The sequence below is a fragment of the Squalius cephalus genome, assembly GCF_949319135.1.
Source record: "Squalius cephalus genome assembly, chromosome: 17".
NCBI lineage: Eukaryota > Metazoa > Chordata > Actinopteri > Cypriniformes > Leuciscidae > Squalius > Squalius cephalus.
In genome coordinates this window covers 15644875-15667391 of record NC_137138.1, presented here as the reverse complement: position 1 = coordinate 15667391, position 22517 = coordinate 15644875, and the positions used below count along the sequence as shown (strand labels likewise).

The following is a 22517-nucleotide window of genomic DNA, read 5'->3' as shown; positions in this document are numbered from 1 at the left end:
TTATAGGTTAGACACGACTGTTATTTGCCCACTCATAACAGTCAAGGCATAATGCGACATGACAGCCAATCTGACATCAGACACACTCTGTCACATGCAAGTTCCTGTGTCCCCAACACGTGCCTGATAGTGGAGCGGGACAGTGACAGCGTTTAGCATAATGTCTAAACATTTCATGACAGGGGTGTCGAGAGGCATTAAGAGCCCTTTAACATGATAAATTATAGAAGCTCAAAGCGAGACCAGGCATTGTCATCAACCAATACAAAATTCACAAAACACAAATCAATCCAGAGTTGAATCCAGAATTGAAGGATTTTTCATCAGTATGATGTATCTTAATGATGATCATGCAATTGTAGCATGCTATTGCTACGGTATTAGTATGCATTGATTGCAGTATAGGCCTACTGTTTGTATGCAGTAGAATAGCCTACGTTAGCGTTCCATTTCGTATCAACGACCGTTTGGTTACATTGGCTATGTTTAGAACAGAATACTACTTTCACTATTTAATGTGTAGGCTACTCGGTATACCGCATACTAGTTTCTATAATAAATGGAGCACTATGCATTATAACTTTATTTAATTTAATTTAACAATAAATGTTTCAAAAGCCATGTCTAAAATACCCTACTGCTTGCTGGAGTAGCTTATGTTCTGTATACTGTAGCCTACACATTATACACATTTTCTGTAACCACAGAATACCCATATGCACTGTACATTTGCCAAAATTGGAATACAAATGCAAAATAACCATTTTCCTTTATTTCCAAAAAGACAACAAAATGACTACAGGAATTATAAAAATATGTCATGTTCTTCTGAACATCATGTGTGTGTGTGTGTGTGTAATGCATTGCAATAATCTTTATACAAAATTTATGCATTCAGGTGACCTTAAAAATGTGTTTCGTGTGGCATCATTAATTGGTTTATTTTAAAGTCAAAATATTATGACCGAATTAACGTAGTTATACACCAACAAATAGATCCGTGTCAGCGTCAGATCAGGTAGAAGTAGTTCCAAATGCTCATTTGCTCATTTTCACTGTTGACCGCCACGCGCACAATCATCATAGGCAGGAATGTACGCGCACATCACTTAAACAAACAAATCTGCGCGGTTTGGATTCCTGTAAGCTCCACATTTAGGTTTAAGTTTGTCCTACGTGACCTTGAGGGTTTGATAATGGTAGCTCGTTGTAAAAATGTCAACATTGCGTGCATCTGCTTTGATCGCTTGCTGAATTTGTCCTAGTAAACATCTATACTTCAAATAACAAATTAGCCATGTTACGATCCTGAATCTAAAGATAATAAATAGGGATGAAATGTGGGCTCAACACTTCGTGCTCTCGCCAGATAACACAAACTGATGAGTATCGTGAAGAGGTGCACATTTGAGATGGTCCTAAATGACATGCTCCTCAAGGTCATTAGCGTGACTGTCTGTGTTCAAACATATGTGCCAACATCTGTTATAGGAGGGCATTTAGGTTTTCAGAGCCAACGCTGTTTCCCTGCAATATTTATTTGTATTCCCATCATGCACTATTTTGCCCTTTCGGTGTGGATTGCTGTAAGGGAAGAAAATAACACTATTAAAATTAAAATCAGTACTTTGTGGTCTTTCCTCCTAACAAGGTCATTTTTTACCCTCTGCTTTGCAAAACACAAGTGATCTTCAGAGCACTTGCACGGTTCAATACGTTGCATCTAAAATAACATTTCTAAGTATTAGGTTCTGTCCCTGAAAAATAATTGAGTACATTTTTGGTCATGCATAGTCACGACCACATATATTGAGTTTTTAATGAATGCTCTCTGCGTGGATATTGATGCAGACTACCTATAATGCCTCTCTAAGGAACAATTACTGTCATTAAGAACTTTGCTATAAAAGTTGTTGTTTTCTCCCTGTCAAACTGCATCTGTACCAGTGTCACTGGATCTAACTCTCTATGTTGAGTGACTGTAGAGTACAGATACATACCAGCCCATCACAACTTACAGTGTGATACCAACAATTGTGCTATGTTTTCAAGTTTATATACATGGATTTTCTCTATACTGAGTGTAAAATAGTCATTTTTACATTGTATTTTCAGTAAACAGTTTAAAGAGAATCTTGCTGAGCGAGTTAGTTCAAGTCAAGTCTGTGGAGCATTCAAATATATTTTGAGAATTTTGTTCTTGGGAGTTCAAATAACATTAAACCAAATAAAGACACAGAGGTGCAATTTCATGTCCATTGATATTTTACTAAAAAATGATCAAAATAAATATTTACAATTTTAACATATTAACCTAGTAAGGACACCACTTTCATCACAGCTTTAGAAACCATGGGGGAAAAAAAACCTAATGCCACTCTCCAGACACACTGAACTTCAATAAGCATCAGGATCATTGTGTGTGTGTGTGTGCTTGAGACAGAATGAGAGTAGAAGGCAGAGAGGAAAAAGAGGAGAGAAATACAGCAAGAGACAAACATTGTGTGCTTGAGTAAAAGTACATGTGTTTTTACCAAGATGTGGTGTTGTTGGAACAGGAGGAGCCATAAATTGCACTTTCAGATTAAATGCAAGTTGAACAGAACTGGGCAGAGAAAGATTGATCCATTTTCCACGATGATGTCCTGAAGCTTTGAAATTGTCCATGTGCTGTCCTTTCGTCCAGATGTCCATTGCTACAGTTTCTGGAGAACATGCTAAAGGCCTGAATGAGGTTACACAGTGTTTTTCATAAAAAAGGCCAAAGCTGAACTCTGACAATGGCTCTCACGATACAAACAGTGTCTTCAGAGGCGGTCAGTAGAAAGAACACTTTCTATTCTATTGTATTTCTATACACATTTGCGCAATTGAGCTTGATTGGTTTCTCGTCCAATTGAATTTCTTTATATCATTCATAAAGACGTCTGCTCTAAAATGAATGGACAAACATTTAAATACTTCTCAATATTTCAATTTTTTTCAGTAATCACATAAAATCCAAAATAAAATATGCTTTGTGGAAATAAAATAAAACAGTCTAGAGGGTACCATGGTCTATGACTGCACAGTGATTATGCAGGGCATGGCTTGGGAAAGAGCAGCGGCTGAGATGCACTGAGAGTGTGTGCCACATTCCCGAGAATCATGGTAGGTCACATAGGTCACTGGCACTGATAACATGCCCATGTTATTAAATCCATAAAAGTTCATGTACATCTACATATATCAAATCATCTTTTGAATGTTTTCTAACCATTATTGCGATGAATCCTTTGTCTAAAGATGGTTTAAAAAGAGAATTACACTCTGTCCACTACAGAATCGGCTATTTACAAATTCGTTAAAAAGCAAGCGAGTTGTACAGTCTTCTATTTACAAAACAATGTAAATAATTTATTTTAGTTATGATTTTATAGAATATATATATATATATGAACTCTTCTTCACAGTTTAATAAGTATTCATTAATACCATATCCTTGTTAATAATACCCTCTTGGACGAACAAATGCCCATTTTTAACTGTTAAGATGTCGAGTTGCGGTGTTTCAGTTTGGCGAGGGTTATGGCAGAGTGTTAGAACGAGCAGCTCATTTTTTTTTTCTTCGCCAAACAGGCTAACAAGATTAAGTTGAGTTCACTGTTCTTTCTTCCCACCTGCTTCACCCTCAAAGGCAGCACGAGTTCTTTGAATGTACATGACGGAAACACAGAAATCTTTGCGATAACCACCCTTCATACAGTATAGTATCTTGCGGTGGCACCTCGGGGTGTGAGAAGATCCTTTCGAAATCTACCTTGTCAGCACGATTGCTCAGCTTGGTGGCGTCATTGCTGTAGGGTCGGTTTTTCTGATGTCTGTTTTGCGGTCTTGTGGAGTTTAAGGCACTTGAAAGTTTTTGGTTTTCACGGTAAGTCGGACGACACCAGAGCCAGTCCGGAGCTCTGCCGCAGAGAGGGGCCGGAGTGGACAGCCTTCGGGCAGTCGGGAGTCAGGACGCGCCCGTTCTCGCCCACGCTCCCCGTAATGGACAGGCGCGCCTTGTTCCGCATGGCTTCGGTGAAGGTGAGCTGCGTCGGGAGAGAGAAGACAAAGAGGGGACAGGGAGAACGGGAGTCAGCTGTGCGTACTTAAAAGCCAGAGCATTATTATTTGAATGAGTGCACATTATCAGCAAGCACATACAAAAACACCAGATTATGACACAGTTCAGCGATGAAGCATCTCAAATACATCTGGCATAGTCATTTGGAGCCAAAAATTACTTGAAATTGACAACTAGGGGGTTTTCAAGACTATGCCTATGGTGAAATGATCGTCTTAAGCCTTGTTTAACTATTCTTCTTTACACGATAAAGAGAGGTTACCGCACTGGCGTGTGATTACAAATGTGTGCAGTCCAGGTACACCTCAGTCTTCAGCATGCACAAATATGTGAATGCAAGTCTCCGACTCGGAGCACACGTGGAGGAGACAGAACAAGGACGTCACAAACACATGAAGCTTTACCACGGGCTCACATACGGCAAGCTACGGCAGCGAAAACAGAGGAACTCCACTTACGACTGCCGGGCACCTACGTACATCTGACCTCCTACATCTCTACTCCTTCAGTGGCGTAGACGTTGTAACCCTCTCTATATGTGGCTAAACTCTGAGTGCTGTGGGTGGGACTGGGGCCTGGTGAGGGATGGGGGCTGGGGAGGGGGACAGGACTGGGGAGAGGAGAGGAAGAGGGGCGACGTTCAGACTGTTCCACCTTCATTCTCTTGGCTTCGTTTCGGGACTTGTAGCAGAACTCGATGAGGGCCACCAGCATGGCCAGGCCCAGGCCCCCGACCAGAATGTAGAAGACCCCAGCCACATTACTGAGGCTGAGGGCCTGTGAGCTCTTGTCCTGGATGCGAGAGGAAGCAAAGGAACAGGAAGACAGGAAGTTAACGGGGCGGGAGCAGAGCGCACGTACGTACACGCACACACACATTCAGAGCGCTAGTCTACGAATCTACTTGCTACCAAACACATTCACATTCACACACATTCACAATTTACAGACAAATCAATTCATATCCTCCCAATCAACCTTTCGCTTGCAGGCTAATCTGAAAAAGCTGATGTTTTTGTGGCGAATTCTGACAGGCATCAGTGCTTTGACAGCAATTTAAACAATTGACTTGTAATTAAAGGAGATGTTTTTCAATTTTATTTGTTGGCTAAGCTCTCAAATGGATCGCTAGCTCAATGTGCGATTACACACTGCGAGTTCTCAGAAACAGGATTTAACTTCTCGCTGTGTTTAAGCTCATCTCCACATGTGTCGCATTTCTCGCTTCACAAAAGTCAGGCTTGCTTGGCTTGTCATGCAAAAAGAAATCAATGGTACGCTCAGCTAAATAAACTTGGGACACCTTCAAAAAGCCCAGTCACTTCCATTCCTCTCAGGTACTAGGTATGTTACTAACAACAAAAATCTATTTAGACATTTAGTGTGGAGAAGCAGGGCATGCTGGAACTATCTTGGTGCACATCTGAAATTTCCCTACAGATGAGCATGCGCTAGATACTGGTGACTTTCTACCTCACTGAGCATTAGACAACAGTGATGGTCCCAGACTGACCTTACTTCCCGAGTCCTTGGGTCCACACTCGCCCTTATCGTACCACCATTTGTTTTTCAGCTTGTCTAAGATGCCTGATTCGCTCAGTTTCAAAACGGCAAGGTTTACGGGGGTTCTTCAACCGCGCAGAGGAATGTAACACAAATAACATAAATAACATCATAGGACATGTTATTTTATGTTATTCACTCATAACAGCTGACACAGCAGTTGCACTGGCAAAGTGACCGAGCCAATGGTCCCGTTGTAATACATGTCTCTGTGCTCCGTTTAGGGGAACAGTGTTTTAGGGCCTGGCGCTGGAGCCACAGACATATGAACGGGACCTTGCTCCATCGCTTTAGGTAACGGGCGCATACTGCCACGGCCTTCTCTACTAATGCTGGAGGCAATTACTGTTAAACCACAACTATTGGAATATACCACAGGCACTAACCTTTCTGCATCCCTCTAACCAAGGTCATTATAGTAATGATCATTTGGTTTCATTCCTATCAGTTTTAGTCGTTACTTGTACATTATATATATTCATTTTAATTTAGTTTCTGTTTCAATTTTGCTAGTATTTTGATATAACTGGCTCTACGTCTGACTTTAGAGCATGTCTTTAATACATATTCATAATGCGACACTGCAGCCTCTTTCAAAAGGACAATAAATGTTCTCTGCATTCCTATAAAAAATGCAGCGAATGTGCCTCAGGAGGAGAATAACAGGAGAACACAACTACTTCAAAGGAGAAAAAGTTTCCTTGACGGGAAACGTGATGAATGGCATGAGATTGGCGAGGGAATCTGTGCCCAGTATCCACGGCGAATATTTGTGCTCTGACAGTAATTGCGTTCCTCTCTCTCTTCAGGCTAAATAGGGTCAGGATGAAGGTCAGGTATGCGATTGCGCCCCGGCAGATGCTCCCGTTACAGAGGAAACTGTTTACCCGCGTTGGTTGACATAGTGGCTAACCTTCTCACCACCTCCTCCGCTGCCACACTCTCCTTTGTCGTACCACCACTTGTTTTTCAATTTGTCCAACAGGCCTTGTTCATTCAGTTTTAAAACTGCCAGGTTAACGGCACTTCTTGAAACGATAAAACATAGTTTGTCAGTAGCAGCAGTTTGTCATAGTTGAGCAGAATCCAATCAGGTTAAGTAAAGAAAGAGAGGGGTGGAAAGCTCTAGAGATTAGTCGCTAGATCCCTCCCCACTTCCCCTTAGAAAACACAGAACCACAGAGGACAAACCTCTCTTTTCCTGTTTTCATGTTAATTCACACCAGCCTTATTTGTCTACCCATAATACACACCTCCAGATGGAGGAATGGAAAAATCAATATCTGTTCTTCGCTTTGAACCCCTCCTCCCCAACCCAAGCTATCCTTATTTCCCATCCTCACTAGACCGCTTTACTATGTACTCAATATTGCTGTGAGATGCACAGAGGGACCTCATGATATTGAATGCCTGTTACTTTCCCTATATGCTGCTTACAGACAGTTCAAATGAGCACTAAGGTTTTAAGCCTCTGAAAGTGCTGAATGAGTTTGATCCTATTCCCCAAACCCCTTCATTCCCACCTTTGGCTCAGCCACAAGGGAGCTGGCAATGCAATTCTGCTCCTAAACACCAAGATTGCACCTTTCCCTGCAGTTCTTAGAATGCTTATCATTTCTAGGTAATGTTTTATAAATATAAGCATAACCTTTTAATTAATGTCATGTTACGAACTTGCTATGTCACATACAATGCAGTCCAAAAGACCAGTGAAAATGCTTTTTTTTGCATTTTTTTTCTCATAGTAAATTAGTATAACAATCTGAAAAATAAAAGTACAAATACTAAAATATTTACTAAATTAATACATTTAAATAAATAATAATAATTTTGTTTTAAATCAATAAAAATAATAATTGCATTTAATGTCAAAATCCTAATACTTTAGGATACTATTAATATCAATGAACAAACAAGCAAACAAACATATGTTTGTGAACTAGAAATAAAGCAGAATATAAAATATTTATTAATTAATAATTATGTTTAATATAATAAAAATAATTTTGTTTTAAATTACACAAACCTAAAACATATTTTCAATAACAAAAAAAATTTCAAAATTCATGGATTTAGTCATATTAATATGAACATTAATAAATACATTTAAATATTTAATAATAATAATAATAATAATAATATATCAAAATCAAAATCCTAAAACTTCAGTAAATAAATTAATAAATATTTATGATGTGGACTTTTTGGACTCCATTGTATAAGTCTGATCTAGCTAATCTATGATCTAGTTAAGGGTCAAATGTATATGATGGGAATGATTCAAGAGAGGTTTATCCTGAATGCAGTTTATCCTGAATGCAACATTAATAAACACACAGCCCACAGGAACAAAGAACGGGACAGGGAAAGAATGTAGTGAGACACATCTGAGCTGAGGAGGGGAAGAGAAAGAAGAGCATTAAGGGCACTGTGCTGTAGATCTGAAGCCATGTGAATCTCCTGCACTGGTCTGACATCACAACAGCAGGAGAAAAGCTGCTACGCCATTGGATGTTCTTCCCCCCGGTATCAGGAGAAGAGTCAGACAGACCATGGTAACTCCTCAACAAAATGGCTGATCATGGGAGCTACCGTCATCTGTCATTGACTCTTCTCAGCCTTTCTGTACATGCTTCATGCTATATTTTAGTGCTTTTTTTAAAGTGGTCATGAACTGAGAATTTTCCTTGATCTTTTGACAGTTAAGAGGTCGTTATACTTTAAAAATATACTGTAAGTTTCAAAACTAAAAACGTCCTTGTTATTCCAAAAACAGCTTTTATTGAAACCAAGGCTAGAAAACGACAGGATCTCAAAAGTGGTGACTTATGATGTCAAAGGGCAGAGAAAGATCAACGCCTACCTCTACATCACCACGTCTTTGGTGCCGCCCACTGTTTGCATTGTTATTTGGTGAAAGCATTCGTGAAAGTGCAGAAATTACGTTGCAGTGATGAGATCACTTCATTCACGCGATCAACAGACTGTCTTTCATCTGCTCAATGCTCATCATTGCAACCTTTCATGTGTTGGGAATAGATCTAAATATAATTGCTATAATCATTCTGGTGCAAATGTTCCCTGGTGCTATTTTGCAGTTTCAGAAAACAATTCCGCCACAGACCAGGAAAAACCTAGTCTAAAATCAGTGGCGCATTATTCAGATGCTATTTTAAGGGCGCATGCTTGGCCATAATGTAGTGTGTGCACAACACGCATACACTTTGCTTCTCTCATCTACACAGATTGGTTTATGTTACGCCCAAACCACACCTATGAGTAATGTAGCTATTTCAGACCAACCCATTTTAGATTTGCGTTGGGCGCAAGAGTCCTTTATCCCGCCGGTATAATAGCAACAGCGCCCGAGATCCGCCCACAAAGTTACTTGCATTCCGCATTTGATACTTGCGTTTTAGACCGTTAAAATAGGGTCCTTCGAGAGAGAGTTACACATGTAATGCTAGCAGACACGCCCCTTCAAACAGAGCGTTCAAATCAGAGGCTAAAATCAGGCTAGGAAAACGTCTTTTATTTCTAAATTATGAAAAAAAAAAAAAAAAAGTAAAAATCATACTAACATTATAAGGGCACCCCAAGACACATTATAAAATAATAAAATTATCCAGTTCATGACCCCTTTAATGTCTGTACCTCCCAGTCTATGTGGGAAAGAGATTTAGGTAGCGTCAGACTAGGCAGAATATTCACAGGCTTGTCCGAAATTCACATTCTTTGTTAAACATCCAGACATTTCATCTCAAAAAGTCAGTGGCATTTACATGCATGCATTAGTTTGATATCACCTGCTTGAGGCTACATTAAAAAAACAAAAACAAAAACATATAGCACTACGTATTCAAGACCTTTAACTGCACACAAAAACACATGAGAAAAGCAAAACGAAAGAATAGAAAAATAGAAATAGGCACGCCAGGGAAGGTGGAATACCATAACAACACATGACATATTGTTATACTACTCCACCCACCTTAACTGTGAGCCCTTGGGCGTGGCCACCCCGTAGCCTTTGGAGTCCAGGTTGCCTCCCACTTTCATGGTGTCGCAGGGTTTGCGCTGCTCCGTGTACTCGTTCATTGTGGACTCCAGCAGGAAGGCGTACTTCCCTTTGGACTTTCTCACCCGTGCCACGCCCTCTCCCGTGGTCTTCGTGAACACCGTGGGCTCGGCCGACTTCATGTAGCTCCACATTTTCTCATAAACGGCGATCTTTGACCTCTGAAAATTGGGGGAAAAGGTATAGAATGCAAGTGAAGTGTGCAGGGAAAGTGTGGAGGGTGCCGATTACTTAATTAGACATTGAATTACAGATCAGAGGTTCTCAGACTTGTGGGATCGCGGGAGATTTTCATGAATGAAATTAACATTTAACATTTATAAATGAACAAACTCATCTATGAATTATAAATTAATATACACTTCAGTTAATATACTGTTCAAAATTTTGAGGTCAGTAAGATTGTTTTGAATACGCTTATTCAGCAAGGACACGTTAAATTGATCAAAAGTGACAGTAAAACATTTATAATATTACTAAATATTTCCATTTCAAATAAATGCTGCTCTTGAACTTTCTATTCATCAAACAATCCATTTCAACATTGATAACAAATATTTCTTGAGCAGCAAATCAGCATATTAGAATGATTTCTGAAGGTTCGTGTGATACTGAAGATATTTTTTTTAAATTGAAATAATATTTTACTGTATTTGTTGATGTAATAAAAGCAGCCTTGGTGAGCATAAGAGACTTCTTTAAAACACCAAAAAATGACAGTAATTACAGTATACAGTATAATAATTACATTATTAATAAATACATCCTATAAATAACAAATAACTGTAATTTTTATTTTCATAGGCCATATATATTTATTTATATATAATTTTTTACATTAAATATTGTCAAATGTAGGTTTCAATATTATCTGCATCATAAAAGTGAACTTAATTGACAATGAAAAATGTATATAAAGTAGTAAAACCTGTTCTTGATTGCCAGTTTTGTAATTATACATATAAGATATAGCATTAAAGTTTAATTCTGTGATGTGGATGTGGGGTTACAAGAATAAAATAAAATAAAAAAAATTAGTTGTGGACCAAAAAAGTTGTGGACTGAGAACCCCTGGTGTACTTTATAATTAAAAACATATTTTCTAAGATTGGTTTATTAATCTGTGGGTTTTCACTGAATCTCTTTTTTCTTCTAATCCAGCACTTGAAGTCATCTCGTTTTGGAGTCATTTATTCCTTTCACCCCCCTTAACAAAACACTGCCGCCCTCCCCTCAACCCATTAGCTTTGCCCACTCACCCTGAAGAACTCTTTGGTGGAGCCTGAGTCAAGAGTACCATACGCTATGTCTGTCTGCTTGGCCAGGTCCTCAGCGCTCTCAATGGGCGACACCATCCTCTCCACAGTGAGGAAAGCAGCCAGGTTGGCTGTGTAGGAGGAGATGATGATGAGGGTGAAAAACCACCACACTCCACCCACGATGCGTCCAGATAGAGACCTACACCGCCGGAAAGGGAGAGAGTGGAGAGGAAAATTACCATTCAAGGAGAGTTTGAAGGAGCGGTGAATGACAGTGCAATGAAAGAAAGGATAACATTGGAAAAAAAAAGAAGGGTAAAGGAGAAAAACACGAGGAGGCGGGGGGAGGAGGAGAAAAGGAGAGAAATATTTTGTCAGAAACATTTGTTAACTTTTAACCATTAAAAAATTACAAATAAAATGTAAAGCAATTGTTTGTTAATTGTTTCAAACATGTATAATGTTATTTCTTCCAGGTACACAATCGTTCAAAAGTCAATGTCCTTTTTTAAAAAGAAATTAATACTTTTCTTCAGCAGACACATTAAATTGACCGAGGGTATGATTACACGACAACGATGTGCTAAAAACGGAATTGTTTTTTCTTTGTGCAGATGACAACCTTATCAAAATCATCCCCATTCTCACGGATACGCGAAAACGACTAAAAGCGCTATATTATGCATGCCAGACAAGTTGTTGGTGATGTCACTTTGTAAAGAATGACTACGCGTCTGCGCATATTCGTATTCAAACACGCCCACCTATAGACTAAACACGTAAAACGCATGTGCATGCTGTCACCGTTTTCACAGATTTTCAAATAAATGTTGTTATTCTTTCAATCCATAAAAAAATCCTGAAAAAAAAATGAAGACATGATGGTGAGTTAATAAATAACAAAACTTTTTTTGTAGAACGTTTCTTTTTAAAATCTATGGAAGCTTGTTTCCGCAGCAGAATAAAAAATAAAAAAGGTAATTGTGACTTTTTATCTCACAATTCTGACTTTTTTTCTCACAATTCTGACTTTTTTTCTCACAATTCTGACTTTTTTTCTCACAATTGTGAGTTTACATCTCACAATTCTTTTTAATTCAGAATTGCGAGTTATAAAGTCAGAATTGCACGATATAAAATCGCAATTGTGTGTTATAAAGTCAGAATTGTGTGTTATAAAGTCAGAATTGTGAGATATAAACTTGTAATTGTGTGTTATAAAGTCAGAACTTTGAGATATAAACTAAGAAAAAAACATTTTTCCCCCGAAATGGACTTTATAAGTCGCAATTCCGGGGAAAAAAGTCCGAATTTGCGAGACGTAAAGTCGCAATTGCAAGAAAAAGTCAGAATTGCGCAACTCACAATTGTGACTTTATATCATGCAATTCTGACTAAAAAGAAATAAATATAAATATAAAATAAAGAGAAATAAAGTTTTATTATCTTTTAAAAAATTGTATTCTGTGGCGGAAACAAGCTTCCATAAAAATCAGGTCTATAGTGACCCTACAGAAGGTACTGTAGATCTTCAGTAGATTATAGTATAAAACTCAGTCTGTCAAAACAGTCTTTCAGTGCAGAGATCTTTTAATTGACTCTGTGTAGGTGAGGGTCTCCTCCACTAAAAGGGAGATCTCTCCGACCGGTTGCCATGAAGACAGATTGGCTATTTAGAGTGGGCTGGCAGGGACGTCAACCATGATGGGGGCGAAGTGTTAAATCCCAACGCTGTTTAAATTCTCACCTCACCATGCATATCAGTTTACAGGATGTCATTGTGAATTTATGCAAGCCTGTGTTCCTTTTTCCTCTGTCAAGGAAACATTCCTGTGTTAAGACGCAGAGGTTATTATAATAATTAGCTTTTAAGAATGGACTCAAGGTGGGCCGCCCGTCACCCTCCTGAGGTTTGAATCAGAGAACACCGTGTAACTTAAAATCCAAGAGAATTAGTCACTGCTAAACACTAACCTGCATGCAGACGCACCATTCAGGCCCGGTGACGTCCGGGTATCAGATGCGCCGGGGCTCGCGCTAACAGTGGCTAATCGATTTGACTTCATGAGACAAAGGCAATTTAATAAGAGCCTAAATTGAGTGGACGCGAAACCAGTGAGTCACCCCTCGGCCCGCTCTGATGCCCTGCCGCTTGGCATACAGTATCATTCATAAAGACATATGATCCATGAACAAATAGGAATTCTCTCTGGTCCTCATAATGTCATTTCTTGTAATACAGACCCTCTGATCACAGCTCAATGATAAGAATCAAACCGTCTCTGTGGATTTCACACATACTCACAAGCACAAAATAAGCAAACTACTACCAGTGTATCCCTCAAAGCAGCTTATTATCAAAGGAGTGCCATTAGAGCTGTGAAACGGGATGTGTTACTGTCAGTGAGACTGCGCATTACATACTACGCCGCTTTCATGCAGATTTCTCGTCGAAAAGAACACATAAGCATGTGTGTATTTGAGCAAAAGAATGCTTGGTGAATTTAAATAACATTCTGAAAGGTTTGTAAAGGTGTACCCGGGTAGACTTGTGAGGGAGTCAAAGAGAGAGAGAGAGAGAGAGAGAGAGAGAGACATGTCGGGAGAGAAAGGAATGGAGAGACCTTGACATGCCGTAGACAAATGGAAAGGTCACTGCCCGCAGCCACAGTGAGCCTCCAGTATTTTATTTATTCATGGCCTCCTCTCTACTGCTCTGATTAAGATTTAATACCTGCAAATCAATTTCTCCATGCATGAGACTAGAGTCATTCACAATCATACTCCACATTACTGATCTCCGCTTCCACTGGCAAATTGGAAAAATAAAAAAAGCAAGCTCTTACATTAGCTCATTAAAAATACATCCATTCCTATTTGGAAGCAATTTCTGTCTCTTGGCATTGTCATATACAGCATGTGGCGTCTTCAAACACCTGGATGTCTCAGTATGGCCTTAACATTACAGAAACTTGAATGTGTTACTTGTAAATTGCGCTACGCTGAAACGTTTCTCATTGAGAATAGAAGGTATTTTTTACATTGGAAGTGGTCAAGTATTTATCCCCATAGTTTGTATGCATTTACAGAGGCTATATCAGAGATTTTCAATGTTTTGATGTCAAGAATCCTCGAATATGATGATCCACTTTCTAAAATTAAATAAAAAAGTATCTACACTACTGTTCAAAAACTTGGGGTCTTTTAAGGAATCTCTTATGCTCACCAAGGCTCCATTTATATGATCAAAAAAATAGGACAACATTATGAAATATTATTGTAATTTAAAATATACATTTTTGATTTTAATATATTTTATATGTTATTTATTCCTGTGTTAGCATAGCTGAATTTCCATTACTCATCACTCCAGTCTTCAGAGTCACATGATCCTACAGAAATCATTCCAATAAGCCGATTTGGTGCTCAAGATACTTTTCTTATTATTATCAATGTTGAAAACAGCTGTGCTGCTTAATATATATATATTTTTCAGGATTCTGAGGAATATAACAGTTCAAAATAACAGTATTTATTTTAATCAATTTAATACATCCTTGCTGAATAAAAGTATTAATTTCCTTTTAAAAACATTCTTACTGACCCCAGACTTTTGAATGTTATAGTATATATTTTTATATGCATAACCCATTTATACGTATCTGTATGAGAAATTATTATTTGAACTTTCTATAGACCTTATGTAGCCCCGCCCCTTTTCAGCGCTGCGCTCGTTGTCTTTTGACTTCCGGTCTGTGTTTTCTCAGCGATCTTGCGTACTTATAAATGAACGGCTCGTTTTAAAATCTTCCCGTTCTACTGACATTCGTTAAGTCATCTGCTTTAAACATTACAATCCTCATGATAACTTTCATTAACTTTACATTAAGTAAATCCACTTCAAAAGCGAATTACTCCTGGACAGCAATGCCATTGAAATATACAGAGCGACCGCAAAAACGGAAGTTCAAAGACAATATTCTAAAGATGGCGGTGCCCTCGTTTCTCTGGCGCATAAGGTCTATAATATTTAATCAATATTAATGCAATAATAATAAAAAACAACAACATAAAAATACATTTTGTAAAATCTTTTTCTGTTGAACTTCTAGCATTCCCTTTGTGGCTGCCTGGGGCCCCTAGGCTATATCACTCACTTTTGCATTTCATGACTTTTTAATTGTGGAATCAGTGTATTTACTCAAGAATCAAAACCGCTGGAAACAATGCTTCTCTCCCCTGAGTTCCATTTCTGACAAAAATGATCGGTAACACTTTAGTTTAGGATCCTATTAACCTCACTATTAACTAGTTGCTTATTAGCATGCACATTACTAGGATATTGGTTGTTTATTAGTACTTATAAAGCACATATTAATGCCTTATTCTGCATGATCTTATTCTACATCCCTTAATCCTACTCAATACCTAAACTTAACAACTACTTTACTTACTATTAATAATCAGTAATTAGAGTTTATTGAGGCAAAAGTCATAGTTAATAGTTAGTTAATAATGAGAATTGGACCCTAAACTAAAGTGTGACCAAACTGTCTTAACAGCTGTCCTTTTTATTCTCCATCTCATTCACAACAAACAAAAAAACAAGACTCACACCAATGGACCCTTTTTACAGACTGCGATGTTTGAACGGCATCGTAAATTGCAAATATTTTTATATTTGAATTTTTGTTTAATGTACATTTATAACCATATACTTTGTATTATATTACCTTTGCATCAAATTACAAAAAAAAAAAAGTTAACGCTGCTGTGAGGGTGTTTCTAATACAGCGGCTGTGGGAGTGATGGTCAAATTGACATCTTTCTCTCTTCTGACTGCCATTATCAATCTCTGTTTTTTTCCAATTTTTGAAAGTTGTGAAAACACTATTGTGGAGTTTTACTTTAGCTATTTAAAGCAAATGGGAACACAAAAAATGCATTTAATGTGTTCTCTTATTCACCGCTATAAAGGTTTACCCAACTATGATGACTTCCGCTTCTGAGAAACCTGAAAATGTGAAAAGGGTCTATTGTCATGACAACAGCTGAATTTAGAGCGGTTGCACCTGTGAGTTCAAGGGCAGAGAAATCCACCGCTGCTCTGAGACAACAGACAAATTATTGTCCACTACAAAAAACAAGTTTGACTGGATTCCACTAAAGCACCAATAGCTTTTAGAAAATAAATCCAAACGTCACAGATAACCATGACACACAATCTCTAGTCTAGAACACTGCCCATCATGGCCTGCTCCTACAATGCATGTCATGCGCACAATGCCCCTATGGCTTCTAACATGGAGAAAAGAGAGGTATTCAACTGCACTTGTCTGTAAAAAAAAAAATTATGAAAAAAATTACGTTATCTTGTTTGAAAAGGTCAGATTTAATGGCATTATTTGTGGCATCATCTGACTATGTCACATGCATTACTTGTAATGCAGCACATATCACATGCTACTTCAGGGATGCGTTTCATCTGTATATAGTCATAAATCTAAAAAGGAAATTACAGTTCAAGGGTATCAACTTTTATCCCAGAGTGTCTTATGTAGATAAATGATTTGTGGGCTGAAACGATCATTTTGGCATGGAGAAAACCTGGGGCAAAGCTTCCTCTGCTGTAGCGTAATCTCCTTTCTCTCATTTCCGTCACTGTTACAGCACTGGCCTGGTGAGTCAATCATATCCTTACATCACTCCCATGATCTCTCTTTCCTTCTAGCCCTACAATCGTTCCCAAGCCATCTGAGGAATAAAAGAAGTCAGTGAATAGAGGCAATTACTGGAGCAAGATCGACCATAAAACACAAAAGTAGGAGCAGAAGAAGAAAGCAAGAGAGAGGGGGATAGAGGGAGGGGGATAGAGAGAGACAAAGAAAAAAAAAGAAAAAAAAAAAGTGTTCTTTGACATACCAGGAAAAAAAAACATGTTTGTAAAACGAGAGAAATCCTGTCATAGATGCTAAGAAAAAAAGAAAATATTTTATTTTGACCAACAGCAACCTCACATTTTCCATACATCCTACACCTGCAAACACAAGCATTCGTATAAACATTCGCCAGCTTCACACACACTTTAATAAATATTACCCAGCCAGTGCAACCGAAGCACTTCAAGGACTTGACACTTCAAGAAAAGGCTTATCGAAAGGTTTTAAAACTCGCGACCCAATCTTACAAGCAGCACACCGAACCTATGACTATCATTAGCATATCTTAATTCCCCGTTCATCCTGTGATGCAGTTCCATTCACCGAGGCTGCATGTGTTCGAATCTGAAAATTAGTTTTTTTTAATCTTCCCATGTCTGATAGGGTCTGCTGCCCACATGCATTACAACTACAAAATCAGCGCAATAGCGCACACGCCAGATGCTGGCTGTTTCCGAGGCCCAGGAAGATGCTCTACCTGTCTGCTGATGACACCTGCCAGCCCGCCTGAGCCAAAAACACGACAGGGAAAACAGGCAAGAGTTATGACCCTGTCCGGCCCCATCACACAACTCGCTCTCAGCATTTTCATACCCATCATTCCCACATCATCCTCATCAACCATCTCCCCTACAAACTGTGAACAAGAAGTATACATGTAATAGAGTGGCGCTAAATGAAACTGAATTATTTATATTGTGGATTGACAGTAAAAAATGATTATAATAAAATAAAATGCCTCAAAATGACAAAATCAATGCCTTAATCTACCAGTGCAGTGAATCAATATTTCAATGGTAAATGATTCTTATCACACCACCAAAGCTGAAGTGTATCATTTCTGCACTTCTAGCATCACAACAATAGAATATAATAACGTATAACAAACTTTTCTTAAACCAAATATGATGATCCACTTGCTAAAATATAAAGGCAGCAATACAGTATCTTCCTGTATAAAGATTAATTAATACTGTGGAAAAAATGTTCTAAGTGCTACATTATGACGACAGAGAGCATGATGATTGCAAAATTTAATAAATGGTTTTGTCATTCTACTAAATCCAAAACAAATAACAACAACAACAACAACAACAAAATAGTATTATTATTATTAGTAGTAGTAGTACCAGTATTATTATTACTAAATCTGAAACGAATAATAATAATATTAATATTAGTGATAATAATAGTAACAACAACAATCAAACATTATTATTTTCCTATATACAACTACTTAACACGTATTAATATTAACTAAAATATTAATTGTGATATTATGAAGACAACATCTTGATTACAAAACTGAATCTGGAAAGCGTAGGCTACTTTTCATTATATTAAATGTGTATCTTTTTTCTACACTAACAGGATGGTGAAAAAGGTTTTTCACAAAAAATATGTGCTACTTTGGTTTTTATTTCTTACGGTTAACAACTTGCCCTCCTAGCAACTGCTTGGAAAGTTCACAGAGCCCAGTTTGAAAACCCCTGTCTTAGGCTATAAACTGTCCTGTGACAGATGGGTTTGGCTCCATTATGCTCCAAGAAAATGGAATGTGAAAATGAATATCAAATCAATCAGTACAGTGCTGTGGGATAGGACAAAGTATTTTACCATCAAAAAATTACACACTTTAGCTGTTAAATATGCATAAAGCTATAAAGTGCTTAAGAAAAAGAAAGCAAATCTGCACATTTGAATAACCAGTAGGCTATTAGACAGGGAAGAGGAGGAGGAGAAGGAAAGGACAAGTACCGGCACCTGGGTAACGCTGCTGTGCAACTGCGTCATCTTGTCTAAATCAAGAACACTGAGGTAAAGGCACAACGCTGACTAAAGAGAATTAATGGCATGTACTAAAGAAAATGAATGGAAGTGCTTTTTTCTGCTGTTTTTCACCGCTTATTAGCTCCTATCCAATTCATGAATCCTTATTAGTTGTATGCAAAAACGATGACGTGCATGATTCTTATAAGTCCTAAATGGGTCCTCTTAAGCCAAATCTAAAACCATAGGCCCTCTACAGCACTGTGATGTTCAGGCTATAGAGCAGTGAAGATAGACACTATGGTTTTGACGGCTCTCTAAGTACCTGCTGTCTTCCTCCATGTGCTGTGCTTTTTACTGCTCTTCTCTTCCCCTTGGCCTGTCATGAGTGATTTCTTATCTGGTGGGGGCTGAAAAATAAAGCCTGTTTTTTTCTCTCTTCTCTTGATAACACTTCTTAAAGAGCTCTATCGTGGTCATGCAGGTGCTTATTACACAGAGAAAAGAGAGGGTGTGTAAGTGAGAGCCAGAGCCGCAGCGAGCCCAATGTTTTAAACCCGCAGGCGAAGGACGGAGCAAGAGACAAATAACAAAAGCAAACTGTCACACAGAGTAACGATGAATGACTAGCACATTTCCTGTGAGAGTTGAGAAGTAGCCGGCAGGACAGACGAGCGATATGTGGACATCAACGGGACATAGCAATGGGGCAATGAACGATCGCCTTGTTCCGGAGCACACCGGACCGCCCACTGGCTTCACTAACGGTGAAATTCATCAAGGTGCATGTGGGATGACAAAAGTGGGATGACACCTCAATAACTTACTGAGGAACAGGTGAGACAAGGGTGATGTATTCAGTAAATACAGAGTAAGTTTCAAGTGATAATTCACCCAAAAATGAAAATTCAAAACCTGTTTGACTTTTTTCTGTGGAGCACAAAATTGATTTTGTCCATACAATGAATGTCAATGGGGTCCAAAACAATATTGAACTTATTATCAATATTCAAACAATATTGAACTCCACTAAATTTCTTTAAATGGATAATGGATATTCCCAAAAATATCTTGTTTTAGAAGATAACATCATTTTTGGGTGAACTGCCCTTTTAGACACTTGCTAAATACAAATGGAATATGACCACATCAGTAAACACGTTTACATGCACTCTATTCGATTTCAGTTGAAGTACAACAACAATAATTTGTCATGTATTTAATCCTTCAAATGTTGTGTCATGTACACTACCATTCAAAAGTTATTTTAATGTTTTAGAAAGAAGTCTCCCTTCTGCTCACCAAGGCTGCATTTATTTGATCAAAATACAATAAAAACAGTAACATTGTGAAATATTACTACAAATTAAAATAACTTTTCTATTTTAACATACTTCAAAAATGATTTATTCCCTATTGATGACAGAGCTGAATTTTTACTTCAGTGTCACATGATCCTTCAGAAATCAATCTAATATGCTGACTTGGTGCTTAAGAAACATTTCTTTAAAAAACAGTAAAAAAAAAAAAAGTACTGCTTAATATTTTTTTTTGTGTGGAAAATAACACTTTTGTTTTGCATTCTTTGATGAATAAAAATCCTTTTTTTTAAATAGAAAACATTTGAAACATCTTTGTCACTTTTGATCAATTTAATGCATCCTAGCTGAATGAAAGTATACATTTAAAAAAAAAAAAAAATCTTTTTGAATGGTAGTGTATACTTGGAGAGACAGCAGCTCAACTACAAAAAACACAGTAGCTGGATTATAATTGTGTATGTAAATGTTCTTAGTGATGCCGGTTGTGATTGGTTGTTTTCCCGCTCCCCAAAGATCCAAAGCAGACACGATGAATAAACACTGAGCGTTAATGCAAGTTCTCCCACTTGGCTTGCCTGTGTGTTCTTTAATTCAGACTCGGACAAATCTCGTCATCAAATCACTATGGAAACTACAGCAATGACTATTTCAGGTATCAGATATGACCATATCAGAGACATTAACTGTGTTCATTTCCACTGCAATATATGTTTTTTATACGGTCCTCTCAATACATTTTTCTTTGGTGTTTTAAGTTTGCTGACCTGGGCGAGATGTCGCAACCCTGCTGCATGAAGGCTCCCAGGGAGAACCAGAGACTGTTGAAGATCCCAAACTCATTGGGGGGCTGGTCGCTAGGCAGACCGTCAGTGCCCTCCTCGGGCTCCTCGGTGTGCCACTCGTACGGGCTGAAGCGGCTGACCAGGAAGAGCACTACGCTAACGCCTATGTAGGCGAACACAATGCACATCCAGATCTCGTAGGCCAGCGGGTCCAGGAAGGAGAAGACGCCCGGCTTGGATTTCTGGGGCTTTTTAATCATGATGGAGATGCCCAAGCTCATGAAGGGTTTCGAGAAGTCTATGACCTCCTCCCGGACCAAAGTGATAGTCAATGGGGCCACAGCGATTTCCGCTTTCTAGAACAAAAGAAAAGTATGTTTCATATCAATCTTTGTCTTTAATCACTTCCTGTGCACACTTGTTTAAAAACAAAACAGACGTAATGACATTGCTAAGTTTATTAACTAAGCCATTTGACTGGATAAGCCGATGCAACACTAAATATTTGCAGTTTTTATATTCAAAGCTGAGATCTCCTATTTGAATATTATATTCAGAGGAGAAAGGAGTGAATAAAAAGAGAAAATAAAGCATAATCTACTGATTTCCCCCTCTCCTTGCATCACATTTTACAACTTCTCTAATTGAACAAGGCTTTGCATATTAATGTCAAAAAATCCAAGCAGTTAATCCAAGAGGCTTAATACTGAGGTTTAGTTTTTGGGGAGAGGGATAAACTAATCAATGCAAAGAAAAAGAAAAATGCTTACAGGACTAGAGAGAAAAAACTGTAGAGTTTAAAGTCTGGCTGCACGTTTTGCTGCATGGTAAATCCAAAAACTAGATTATTGTTGGTGACTTAGTGACACTTTAGACCTTGTCAGGGCTGCGTAAGACTAATCCAAAAAAGAAATTAAAGTTTCTCATAACTGCCCGACACTTTCAAGAGGAAGAAAAAAAAAAAAAAAACGTCTGGGTTGCGTTTTCCAGGGCTCAGCAAAAATCTACAAGATGACAAGCATTGGCTGTATGCAGTGTTCATTAATAAACATCATCCTCTGAAAGGTTGTTGTCTTTCTTTTTTTCCTCTTCACCAGACACAGAACTTAACGTTTACTCAAAAATGGCTACAGTTGGCTCTAGCCATTGACTTCCATAGAAAAAATAAATAAATACCATGGAAGTCAATGGCTATCGTCACCTGTCTGGCTACCAACATTCTTTAAAATATCTTCTTTTGTGTTCAACAGAAGAAAGAAACTCATACTGGTTTTATGCTGAAGTCAGAAGATTGCAAAAAGTAAGAGATAAATAATTTACCCCGTACACCAGCTCCCCAACCATCCCGTTCCAGATCTTTGTCTCTGGGTCCCGAGCTCCATACTTTCCATCTGGCACGATGGATATCTGGTACTTGAAACCAATGTGTTTAGCAATTTCAAATGCCAGATCCACGCAGTATCCCTCATATTTCTCGTTCCCATCGTACAACTCCCAGTTCTTCTTCAGCATTACATACGGCCCTTCCTGAACGAACAAAACAACAAAGTACTTTCAATGGGCAACATGTTACACTTTTGTAAACCAGCAAAATGTTTAAAGTGCTGAAATTTAGCCATGCCGTAATATTTCACTAGCATTCTATATTCTAAATATGATATATTGTGGAGTTATAGACAAATATAGCTGTTTTAGA

General features: G+C 38.2%; 1 protein-coding gene across 3 annotated transcripts in view; it reads right to left on the bottom strand.

The window, feature by feature from the left end:
• Positions 1–2256: 2256 nt before the first annotated feature.
• The window catches only part of gria4b (glutamate receptor, ionotropic, AMPA 4b), a 90974-nt gene continuing 70713 nt past the window's right edge, over positions 2257–22517 (bottom strand). Inside the window, exons 10-16 of one of the 3 annotated variants that reach the window (XM_079898560.1) lie at positions 22142–22348; positions 20804–21177; positions 11009–11207; positions 9663–9910; positions 5622–5736; positions 4763–4900; positions 2257–4073 (exon numbers count right to left, since the gene is read on the bottom strand). In XM_079898560.1, coding sequence (XP_079754686.1) covers positions 3909–4073; positions 4763–4900; positions 5622–5736; positions 9663–9910; positions 11009–11207; positions 20804–21177; positions 22142–22348 — 1446 coding nt within the window. In that variant the 3' untranslated portion in view covers positions 2257–3908. Of the gene's footprint in view, positions 4074–4566; positions 4901–5621; positions 5737–6584; positions 6700–9662; positions 9911–11008; positions 11208–20803; positions 21178–22141; positions 22349–22517 lie in introns of all 3 variants that reach the window. The other 2 variants (XM_079898557.1, XM_079898558.1) reach the window with 2 other exon arrangements.